Source organism: Phacochoerus africanus, chromosome 9 (genome assembly GCF_016906955.1).
Source record: "Phacochoerus africanus isolate WHEZ1 chromosome 9, ROS_Pafr_v1, whole genome shotgun sequence".
Taxonomy (NCBI): Eukaryota; Metazoa; Chordata; class Mammalia; order Artiodactyla; family Suidae; genus Phacochoerus; species Phacochoerus africanus.
The window spans coordinates 57,344,818-57,357,354 of NC_062552.1; the positions used below are offsets into that span (position 1 = coordinate 57,344,818).

The 12,537-nt window shown below is 42.7% G+C and overlaps 1 protein-coding gene across 4 annotated transcripts in view; it reads left to right on the forward strand.

Annotated features, from left to right (window-relative positions):
* Positions 1-1,050: 1,050 nt before the first annotated feature.
* Positions 1,051-12,537, forward strand: part of UBE2Q2 (ubiquitin conjugating enzyme E2 Q2) — a 60,538-nt gene continuing 49,051 nt past the window's right edge. Inside the window, exon 1 of one of the 4 annotated variants that reach the window (XM_047794960.1) lies at positions 1,051-1,523. In XM_047794960.1, coding sequence (XP_047650916.1) covers positions 1,335-1,523 — 189 coding nt within the window. In that variant the 5' untranslated portion in view covers positions 1,051-1,334. Of the gene's footprint in view, positions 1,524-1,707; positions 2,356-12,537 lie in introns of those variants that run through there. The other 3 variants (XM_047794959.1, XM_047794956.1, XM_047794958.1) reach the window with 3 other exon arrangements.

Below are 12,537 nucleotides of genomic sequence, written 5' to 3' on the forward strand. Positions count from 1 at the left end.
GAATACACCAGGGATTGTATTAACTGCTGGGGATTCCAGATAAGAGTATTCACTTAGTAACACTGGGTGTCTATTGTGTAAAAGGCCTTGTTCTAGGTCCTGGGATTATAGCTCTGAATAAGACATTCATGTCAGGCAGAAACAATGAATAAACAGGAAAAATATCTGACAGTGATAGGTGCTGAGCAAAAAATCAACATAGGATGATGTGATACAGGCTGACTGGGTGGCTATTTTAGATTAGGTGGTCAGCGTGGCCCTTTTAAAATGACATTTGAGGTAAGACTACTGAAAATAGGCAGCCCTGCTTCCAGAGGACATGGAGAGGGTTATCTTAAGCTTGGGAAACAGCAAAAGCTCAAGGCATGAAAGAGGGAGAGAAAGTGAATACCCGAGTGAACAAGGGTCGGGGATGTGAGGAAGGATGAAATTGTGGGGGGTGGGAAGTTGCAGCAGGCAGGGCCCAAATGATCATTTTCGGTAAAAGGATTGTTTGAGAGCAAAGCAGTGCGTAGAGTCCGGCGAGAAAGTCCTGGCAGGAACTCAAGCTGGGAAGGTGGTGGCTAGGTGACTAGGGTGAGGCTTAGCGGAGACGCAGCTAGCTGGGCCGGTTTGGGTCCAGAGCACTGCCCACAGCCGGCAGTCTCCCACCAGGGCCCGGAGCTGGGTCAGGTGAGTAGGTGGCCCGCTGAGCGCTTCGCGGAGCACCGCCCCCAGGGGCCGGCGCGCGTCCGCTGCCCCGCCGACGTGGCCGGCGCACTAGGCCGTGCACGTGTCTGGTCTCAGGCTAGGGGGCGGGGGCGCGGGGGTCTCCGGCTCCTCCCGGCGATCAGGGTCTCGAGCGCCAGCTGGCCCGAGCCTGGCGTCCGCGGGCGCGAGGAGCAGAGCAGATGGGCCGGGCGAGAGGGGGCTGGGTCACGGCGAGGAGGGGGCGGCTGGTCGGGCGCGCGCGCTAGCCGCGTGCACGCGCCGGAAACGGGGGCGCGCAGGACGCGCCGGGGCGGGGAGGGATGGGGGCGGGGTGGGGGCAGCCCTTTCCCAGGCGGTAGCGGGGGCGGTGTCGCAGTTGCCCTTTTAAGCCGCCGGGCCGCCGCCTCCTGCCGGTGGAGTCAGTTACAAAGGGAGCAGCCACCCAGTCCGCCACACAGCCGCTCGCCAAGGCCTCAGAGCCCCTCGCCATTTTCTAGCCTCGATCTAACGCGGGCCGCGGCGGCGGGGAGAGGCGGAGCCGCGAGAGCGCGGCCCGGGCCGGCCCCGCGGGGCGGTCGCGGCCGTGACGGCGGCTCCGGGCCCGGCTCCGCTTCCGCACCCCTCCCGCCGGAGATGAGGGGAAGATGTCCGTGTCAGGGCTCAAGGCCGAGCTGAAGTTCTTGGCGTCCATCTTCGACAAGAACCACGAGCGATTCCGCATCGTCAGCTGGAAGCTGGATGAGCTTCACTGCCAGTTCCTGGTGCCGCCTCCGGCGCCGCCGGGCAGCCCGCACTCCCCGCCGCCGCCGCTCACACTCCACTGCAACATCACGGTGAGGCGCCGGCCGCAGCCCCGCAGGGCCGAGCCAGGGCGGAAAGGGGCGCCCCGAGTGCCCGGACAAAGGGGAGCCTGCCGTGTAGAGGCCCCTCGGACCCCCGGGCTGGGCCGGGCGGGGCGGGGCGGGGCTGGTCCGCCCCTTTCCCCGGTGAGGGGCCGGGCCCAGGCCCCGGCGCGACTGCGTGCCGCACGGGTGGGAGGAGGCAGGCGGCGCGTTTCTCCGGCTGTCCCTGCGGGGCCGGGTTTGGGGCTGTTGGCTCTTCTCGGCCCCCGTCGCCGCGCCCGGAGGAGGGAGACCATGCCCGCCGAGCTCTCGCCGGGTCGCCATGGCAGCCCAGAGCCAGGGGCCTGCCCGGGGGCCGCGGCGTCGCGGGTCTACCCCGGCTGTTGTTAGAGACCCGGCGTGGCGGGCGAAAGGCCCTCAAGTTTGAACGCCTCCTTCTCCAGTCGGGGCTCCCTGGTTCTGCCCATTCCTCCAACTATTTTTTAAGTTTGTGTTGAAGGATAAACTAATATCGAAAACTGACACGTTTGAGGCAAAAAAAGTTGAGCGTGCAGCCTCTGGCACTGTTTGAATCACCCCCTTCTGCTGGCCTGGCTCCGCGCTAACGCGTTTCCGAAGGAGCATTGAACCTTGGATGCGGCAGGTGTTCTGGGGGTATGTTTGTTTAGCTCCTCCGGGGTGTAAGCCGTTCACACTGGGAGCAGACGAAGGGAGCTGCGTGCTCGAGTCTACTGCCCAGAAAAATACTTTTATGTCCCAAAGCCGAAAACACCCTTTAAAGCTCACTCTTTCTCTTCATCTGAGAAACCCGATTCATCATAAAGTAAGTGTTAAATAAGTATGATGAGGCCGTTCATTGTGAAATTGACTTAGGGTATTGGTCCAAACTGCAGAATTTAAAAAAATTTTATAACTGGGAATCCACGTGATGATTTCACGTTCCTCTGTGAATACATGGCGAAAACCAAGCCTGCGTCTTTAATCTCCCTTTGGTTAAGTAGGTACTTCAGTGCCTAAAGCATGCCTGGTGGTCTGGAATCTGCAAAGGCCTTGAAATTATCATAATTAACATTAACATAGTTTTCAGAATACTGGGGAGTAGGTGTATATTTAAAACAAAAAAACACTAAAGTGCTGTACATAGCTGTTTTGTTGGTTTTGCAAAACTGGATAGAGCAGTCCCTGCTTTGGGAACTGAGTTTTCCTGGGAGGAGAGTTTTATATAACAAAGTGTGACCAAGTTCTGTGATATCATTATGAAAACCAAACAAAGCAGTTAACTTGCTTGATGGGAGTGGGGTTGGGGGGCCTTTCAGAGAAGGCCTTGAGGAGAGGCTGATTGTGGAATTGGGCTTTTACAGGTGAGGAGAATTTTGGAAAGTGAAAGGGCATTCAGCAGAGGACACCGAAGCTTGGGAAAATACGGTTTTAGCTGTAGAAGAGTTATAATGCAACTTGAGAAGCCCAGGCTATAGGCTGGTGAAGGAGATTTTCCAAGAATGGAAAACAGGAAGTAGTAGTGAGTGAACATGAAGTAGGTGACAATAAAGAGACTAAGTCTGAGTGGTAATTATTCAGAAGTTGAGAAGTTGAGGTCTGGCCAGGAAAAAGGGCTGATTTGAATGACAGACTGAATTTGGAGGCTTATGGGGGAGTTGCTAAGTTTCTCAGGTAAATGGAAAGATGTGTTTGCCATCCAGGACTAGGGGTGGTTCTCTGTGGTGGGTGGCATCAGGAAATGTGTGTGTGGTTTTGGTTATCCCAGTGGGGGTTGGATGGTGGTGTTGCTGTACTGCATTTAGTGCCAAGGGCTTAGAGATGTCAAATGTAACGTTGAGGCAGTCTGCCACAGCAAAGAATTATCTCACTTCAAGTGCCGGCAGTGCCCCATTGAGAACCATATTGGAGGCTGATAGAGTCAGCTGCATTCAAGGTACTGAGTGATGACCTGGATTAGGGAATAGAGCCAAGAAGTGAATTAGATTCTCCTGGTGAAAGGATTTGGTGGGGACTAGTATACCACTAATAGAAACTATTCAAGTTGAGATGTTAGTGAATTAAGGCACAATATCAGAACATAATTATCGTGGTAGATGCTCAGTGTATTATGAATGTGTGTTAACTTTATTATGGGGAAACATCTAACATGTTCTAGATAGAATTGGCTAGTGTGGAGAACCTTCATGTACCCAGCCTCAACAGTGATAACTTTGGGCCAATCTTATTTCATCTATCCCCACCTCGGATTATTTTGAAGCAGATTCCAGACATATCACTTCCATCTGTGAATATTTCGGTGTATAAAAGATAAAGACTCTTTATGCATGGCTGAGTGTTTAGATAAAATCTACATGGTTTGCTCTTGTTGATACCATTTGCTTAGAGGGGAAAGAGCAAGGAAAAAAATACGGTTGGATTTCAAATGCCAGGACCTGTCTCCTGTGATTTGCTGTTCTCTAAAAAGTTTTAGCTTTTTTTGAAAAAAAGTGGTGTTGATTTTTTTTTAAGGTTTTCCTCTTAAATTTCTTCTTCTTCTCAAATATTTATTGAACTTTTCTGCATCCCAGGCCCTGTCTTCTCCATGCTTACCAGGAAGAATCCTTAGGCAGTTTCTGTAATGTTTAAGTGAATGGTACCTCTCTAGTTTCCTTCCACACATGCATGTGGGTTTCTGAGTAATCCTCTAAAGATACTGCGCCCCCTATTTCTTTCAGGCTTCTGTATCAGCAGTTTTTTCCATATGGAATGTGCCCCTTACCCCACCCCAATCTGTCTTAACATGTCTGGCCATCCCCAAGGCTCTTCTAGTCATATGTTGTTTACGCTGATGTCTGTTTCCCTTCCTTACTGTTTAGTCCTTATTGTTCACTGCTTTGATTGTGTTTTCTTACTGTTAGAGTTCTTCCTATTTAATGCTTTGGTTATGTTTTTTTATAATAGTTTTGGATTTTTTTTAAAGACTTTTTTATGGTGGCAAGGAAGAATATTCTATAATTATGCTTTTCATCTTCCACTCAGTAAATATTTGTACTGTTGACTATATGGCCATCATTCTAGCTGTATTCTGTTTGAACCAAAATCTTTTTTTTTTTTTCTTTTGGTCTTTTTGCTGTTTCTACCATTAACTACCATTAACTGCCAGGAGTTGGTCAAAAGTGCGAAGAAAACATCAAGAAAGTCATGGATATTGCATACATATTTAAAAGGCCACTTTCGGCTCTGTAGGAAATCTGTCATTTGACTTCATGTGAGAGAACTTTAAGATGTAAAAAACAAAACAGATGTTTTACTCTTTAGGCCAAGGTAATGGAGCTAATTTTTTTTTCTGTTTTATAAGTTTGTCGTATCTTAAATATGAAGGGAAAGAGTGCTATTTTCAACTTCAAAGAGTCCTTTTTAAAATTATTTTCTGTGAACTCTTGATAAAGATTGTCAGGCAAACTTAAAAGTATTGTTTTTCCATTTTCAATAAATAGATCTAATTGCCAGTCAGTGCTGACATCCAGTTGTTATGTTCACACCTGAAAACAAAGCAGCTCATTTTAATAACTTGTGCAGTCTTATTGGGAGCTAGTGTAGGACTTCTTTTAATCCTTTTGAAATATTGGCATAACTTGGCAACTCCATTATACCTTTTGAGGACTTCCTGGCATCTGGGAATTCTTGGTAGGGAATCACAGTTTTATAATGAAAAATATCCTCCCCCCGCTCCCCAAGCAAATTAGCTGGTAAACAAAACCTCATCGTACTTTATTATTTGTGTAGCATAAGTCATTACTTTTTCTGCATGAGTGGTAATTTGCCAGACTATTTGTGGTGGAACATTTTTTTGTTTAACTGATTAAATTTCTATTCATCCTTGCCCAAAAGGCCTCCCCCCCTCCCACCCTAACAGCAAGATACTAAATTAAAAATGTAAAGAGTTCTGAATTGAGACAAAAAAAAGATCTAAGTCTTTTCTTAGTAGTTGGGCCCTTAAGCAAATTACTACTTTTACTGTGCTTTTCTATAAAATAGGTAATACTTTTTGTCGCACATGAGAGCCTGTATAGGAAAGCTCTTTAGCAGTGATAATGTTCTCTATGATATGAAAGTGATAGTGTTATATGAAAGTGGCCGAATAACACTTTTTGAGGATAGGATGCTTTTTAATAACTTTTCATGGGAATTAAACCCATGCTGTTAATTTCTTAATTTTTCGTGTTTCTAGTCTTTACGCTGATAAAAAGTAGCCCAGACAAGGTTATACAAAGGAAATAATGAACAAAACTTGACTAAAGAGCCCAAGACCTTTTCTTTGGTCTCTTCTCCTGGGATGGTTATTTTTCCAAACTGAACTCTTGGAGAATCTTTTGGAAGTATTAGAGCTGTCAGTTAATAAGCACAGAACTGGTACTCTTCAACCAGAGGAACCATTGTTGCCATTCATTTGACCAGTTTATGATATAGAGTCATATTCTTAGTCATTATTCGCTCCTCCTTAATCTCCATTTTTATGCCCTTCCTTGAAAAGAACAGATATGTGAAGAGGAGGCTTAGGTTTCTGTTTTGTGAATGTGTATTGTTTAGTAACTTGATTTTTGTTGTTGTTATTAAACTTCCTTAGACCTGGAAAGGATAGTATTAGATAAACACTAGCTAGTTGAGTGGTGCCAAATGTAAAGCCTTATTGGAGAGCCAGAGTGGTAAAGCAGAGGTCCCTTTTTTCCCAAGGCCAGTGTAATGGTGTTCTGTGTTCTCTTCCAAAAGATCATTCTGAAAGACAAAGCAGACTCAGAACCTAGGAAACCAGTGGTTTTTGCAGATTAGGTGGTTTGAATCCTCTTCAGCACTTTTGTTTTTTCTGCCTCAGTTCATTAGAATGACGTTTTGATTAGCTGTAATTTGCTACTTGGAACAAATAAAGTTTTTTCAGATCACAGGAGTATGTATGCATTTTTCCTTTACCAAATGTTAGTGTTTTTACTCTGCTTCTGTGGGCTCTGGTCATGTTAGATACTTAGCTGTATGTCGTTTTCTTGTAAAGTTATTAGCAGGGATCAATTTCTTTTAAGGCCACATTTGTGACATGGGAGTTCATGGGCTAGGGGTCAAATCGGACTATGCCACAGCCATGGCAACCTCACATCTGAGCTGCATCTGGGACCTATGCCTCAGCTTGCATCGATGCTGGATCCTTAACTGACTGAGCAAGACCAGGGATTGAACCTGCATCCTCACAGACACTGTCAGGTTCTTATCCACTGAGGCACAATGGGAACTCTCAATTTTTTTTTCTTTTTTTTTTTGGTAGCTTTTTTTTGTGTTGTCAGATCATTTAGAATTTTATTAAGGTTCCATATGGTAATTCTGTTAATTTATTTCATTTTTCATCCTACATTTATTGCACAGCAAAGTTCAAAGATAATGTGTCCCATAACTTTTCTCCAGAAGAATTACAACTGTTGTATTTCTGAACCTTCAACAAGAAGTATGTGTATCAATTTTTTAAAAAGTTACAAAATCCTTGGAGATGGCTATGTCATCCTTGGAGATGTCTAAACCAGAAACTGAGCATTCTGGCAGGCAGTTTTGCTGGCTGATGCTTGATAAAGAGCCACATATCAGTCTTTTGGTGGATTTATGTAGAAAATAAAGTTATTTCTGGACAAGACAGAAATTCCTCAAGCAATGACAAGCAAAGAGGTTACTTTGATTAACTTTGAGTTATGTTGCCTCAGATTAGGACAACACAACATCACAAGTTGGCAGTGACAGTGGTGGTGCCGGCCTACACCACAGCCACAGCAGCTCAGAATCTGAGCTGCATCTGTGACTTACACCACAGCTTACAGCAATGCCGGATCCTTAACCCACTGAGCGAGGCCAGGGATGGAACCCACTTCCTCTTGGATGCTAGTCATGTTCGTTATTGCTGAGCCACAATGGAAACTCCTGTAGGCTGTCTGTTAAATATTACATTGAACAAGCCTTGAACATGATGTAGAATTTGTGCTGAGGGTTTAGTTTCCAGAAGTGGTGGTAGTGGATATTTTATAATGTGGAAAACAAGACATTCTTATTTTAGAAATCTGGAAACCAGATGTTTAAAACTAGAAAAAAAAAATCACCTGTAATTCTACTACTCAGGAGACACCACTGTCAAAATATTGGTATATATTTTGTCATTTGGTCATCTTTTCTCTCATGTTTATATAGATTCCCTCTCTCTTTAAAAAAAAAAAAACAAAAAACAGGAATTCCCGTCGTGGCTCAGTGGTTAACAAATCCGACTAGGAACCATGTGGTTGCGGGTTTGATCCCTGGCCTCGCTCAGTGGGTTAAGGATCCGGCGTTGCCTTGAGCTGGGGTGTAGGTTGCAGACGTGGCTCAGATCTGGCATTGCTGTGGCTGAGGTGTAGGCCAGCAGCTACAGCTCTGTTTGGACCCCTAACCTGGGAACCTCCATATGCCGTGGGAAGTGGCCCTAGAAAAGGAAAAAAGACAAAAATAAATAAATGAATAAATAAAAAGTTTAAAAAATCAGATTATTTTGTCTGATTTTTCACTTAATGTATATCTTTGTGATACAGTGTCTTCAGCTATCAATCATGTGCTGTCCTGTTATATGACTGTAGCATTGAATTAGTCATGTCTCCTACTATTGGACATGAAGGTGGTTTCTATTTTCTATTTTAAATAATGCTAGCTAGAGCTAAATCCTTATGTATATAGGTAATGTACTTTGAAATTTTCCTGGAAGTGATAGCTTTCTGTTCTTATGGATCAGTTGGTTTCTGGAGATGTTGTAATAAATTATATTGTATAGGAACTTACTTTTTTCTTCGAGGCAGCAACTTTTATTTATTAGGTTGATAAACATATTAACAAGTGTGAAGTGAAATGGGCATTCTCACAGTTATGGTACCAAGAATAAATATCTGTGACCCTCTAGAAAATAAATTGGTTCCTTTAAAAACAAAACAAAACCCTTTCTCTTTGGGCAGGATAAATGCTGGTACCCCGATTGGCCAACATTCTTCTTGTGATGGTTCAATCTCTAAAGGGCTCTAGTCCCAGAGAAAGCCCAGCCAGATTTGCCTGGTTTAGCTCATCTGACAGCTAACCACTTAGGGGTAGGATGGGCTGGTAGAGATGTGTGATCAGATTTGGGGTCAAGGGATGGAGGTAGGAAGATGGAAAACTAGCCTCATTAACAGAGTGGTGAAAGGGTGTTTCTTCCAAGGAAGAAATTCTGAGAATAAGGGCGAAGGGTTGGGGGTGGGGAGGCAAACAGCTGTTCTCAGTTTTTGGAGTCAGGACTCTTTTACATTATTAAAAATGTCTTGATGGCCCAGGGAGTTTTTCTTTACTAAGGTTATCTATCAATATTTATCATTAGAAATTAAGACAAATATTTAAAATATTCATTAAGATAAACTGTTACCTGTTAATATAAATGTTTTTATATAAAAGTGAAACGTGTTAATACAATTTTTTTTTATTTATGAAAAATGACATTTTTTCTAAGCCAAAAAGCTTTAGTGAGAGTAGTGGCACAATTTAACTTTTTTTTGGCGAATCTCTTTGATGTCTGGTCTGTCATTTGCTTCCACATTCAGTCTCTTGTGGTATGTTGTTCTGGTTGAATTAAGAAGAAAATCCAACTTCACACACAGATGTTTGGTTGGAAAGAGGAATATTTTAATAGCCATTTTAGATCATGTAAGTTTCCTACCCCAAAAGTTGTTTTTGTTTTTGCTTTTTTGTTTATTTTTTTGTCCATACCTGTAGCATGTGGATGTTCCCAGGCCAGGGATCGAATCTGTATCATAGCAGTGACCTCAGCTGCAGTGACAACATCATATCCTTAACCTGTTGCACCACAAGGTAACTCCAAAACTTGGTCTGTCTTAAACCTTGAATGGATTTTTTATCTTTGCATGCATAATATTATGACATCATTCATTGGTCAGTTAGAAAATATTGGTTCACTCAACTCTTAATAATGTTGAGACATTTCATTATATAACATGAAAACATTATTTTCATTAATATCACCATCAACCTCATCAGAATACTCTTAGGAAGCCATTAGGCTCACATTGGTGAGTAAATGTTTGGCACAATTCTAATTTTTGCTTGAAACCTTGAGTTTTACTATTGGCAATAAATACTGCCTTTATTTTCCTTGAAGTGATGGGCTCTCTTCATTCTTTTTTGAGAAAACATCCATTAGAAACCTAAGTTGGAATAACCATCGTTTGTCAGTTATTCTTTCAAGTGAAAATGGTGTTCTATGAAAGTGGTTAGTTCAGCTCACATCTCAGTCACACAAGTGCTTTTTCTCAAGTATTCTGTAGGAGTGCTCCTGTGTGCTTCCCATTTCATCATTTACAATATTAGGAGACATGAGGGTTGAGCTTTAGAAAAACAGCTGCCTCATCAGGCGTTCTTTAAATTCTTTTAGCACTTTCTACTTTTAAACACCTTGAATGCGTGATGGTGAATACCATGACTTCCAGTATGGTTTGGTGTCACTACCTTTATCAGTGCTAAGGTACCAGCAATTTTACCCATCATTATATTTGCATCATTGGTGCAAATGTCTGTCTGGAAAAGGCAATTAACGTCTTAGTATTCTTGTAGAAATAGTTTGGATCCAGGAGTCTAAGGGTCCCACTTTGAAAACTGTTGAAATAGTTGCTTGGACCGACTTACTATGTATCCTGTCTTCTTAGGTATAGGATTAGAAGAATAAGGCATAGGTAGTGACTGATTTCTGTTTGTTCTTTTTTTTTTTTTTTTTCCTCCAATTCTCCTCATACAAGTTTGAGGGGTTTTAGTACAGAGCAACATTTCATATTTTATTCTGCTTATGCAGAAATTTACTATGCAAATGCTAATATACACGATGAAGCTCAAAAAAATTTTTTAAGGCTAAAGAAAATACAAATATAAAACAATAAGAATGGTTTGGCTTTTTTTTTTTTTTGTCCTTTTAGGGCCACATACAAAGCATACGGAAGTTCCCAGGCTAGGGGTCGAATCGGAGCTGCAGCTGCTGGCCTACACCACAGCCACAGGGACGTCAGATCTGAGCCGCATCTGTGACCTACTCCACAGCTCACAGCAACGCCGGATTCTTAACCCACTGAGCAGAACCAGGAATCGAACCTGCATCCTCATGGATGCTAGTCAGATTCATTTCTGCTGAGTCACGACGGGAACTCCAATAAAAAAGGTTTGGATGGTGTGTTCCCAAATGAAGAATTTGAAGACAGTGAGGTACTCAATAAGTAATTCTCTTTAAGAATAGGATTAATTTTGAAGAGAATCTACCTTTTAGCATTAAAGAGGTTTGGAACACAGTAAGAATTTTACAAAGGAGAGTACAAAAATAAACCATTACTGAATGGATGTAATGATGTCCTACTTCAGTGCAATTTTTTTTTTTCTTTGAAGAACATTTGGTAAAATGCTTTAAAAACAACCAGTTTCTGTAGCATCAATTATATTATAATTGGGATTATAGTTTTCAAAGCAAGACTTCTTTAAAACTGTTTCTGCAAAATTGTTTTTCTATGACTAGAACCTAACTGCAGCTAATACTGCTAATGATGGCTTTTCCCTGATACATAATAGAAAACAGTGCAAGTGAATAGAGTTAATGTTAGTAGGGTGAAAACATGTAATGGTTAGCTTGTTAACTTCTAAAAATCAACATATGTAATTGTGCTTTTATTTTTTAATTTTTAGGATTTTTGGCCACTCGTGTGGCAAATGGAAGCTCCCAGGCCAGGGATCGAACCCTTGTCACAGAAGTGACAACAGAGTCCTTAACTGCTAGGCCACCAGGGAACTCTTGTTGCTTTAAAAAATGTATGTAGTCTGACATCAACATCATGAATATTTTCTCAGGTCAGTCTCCCAAAGCAATAGAAACTAGAGCAAAAATAAACCCATGGGACCTAATCAAACTGAAAAGCTTTTGCACAGCAAAGGAAACCAAAAAGACAACTTTCAGAATGGGAGAAAATAGTTTCCAATGATGCAACCGACAAGGGCTTAATCTCTAGAATAATATAAACAACTTATACAACCCAACAGCAAAAAAACCAATCAATCAATGGAAAAATGGGCAAAAGACCTGAATAGACATTTCTCCAAGGAAGAGATACAGATGGCCAGCAAACACATGAAAAGAGGCTCAACATCGCTGATCATAAGAGAAATGCAAATCAAAACTACCATGAGATACCATCTCACACCAGTCAGAATGGCCCTCATTAATAAATCCACAAAGAACAAGTGCTGGAGGGGTTGTGGAGAAGAGGGAACCCTCCTGCACTATTGGTGGGAATGTCAACTGGTACAGCCACTATGGAGAACAGTTTGGAGATACCTTAGAAATCTATACATAGAACTTCCATATGACCCCACAGTCCCACTCTTGGGCATATATCCGGACAAAACTCTACTTAAAAGAGACACATGCACCCGCATGTTCATTGCAGCACTATTCACAATAGCCAGGACATGGAAACAACCCAAATGTCCATCGACAGATGATTGGATTCGGAAGAGGTGGTATATATACACAATGGAATACTACTCAGCCATAAAAAAAAACGACATAATGCCATTTGCAGCAACATGGATGGAACTAGAGAATCTCATACTGAGTGAAATGAGCCAGAAAGACAAAGACAAATACCATATGATATCACTTATAACTGGAATCTAATATCCAGTACAAATGAACATCCCCTCAGAAAAGAAAATCATGGACTTGGAGAAAAGACTTGTGGCTGCCTGATGGGAGGGGGAGGGAGTGGGAGGGATCGGGAGCTTGGGCTTATCAGACACAACTTAGAATAGATTTACAAGGAGATCCTGCTGAATAGCATTGAGAACTTTGTCTAGATACTCATGTTGCAGCAGAACAAAGGGTGGGGAAAAAAATGTAATTGTAATGTATACATGTAAGGATAACTTGATCCCCTTGCTGTACAGTGGGAAAATA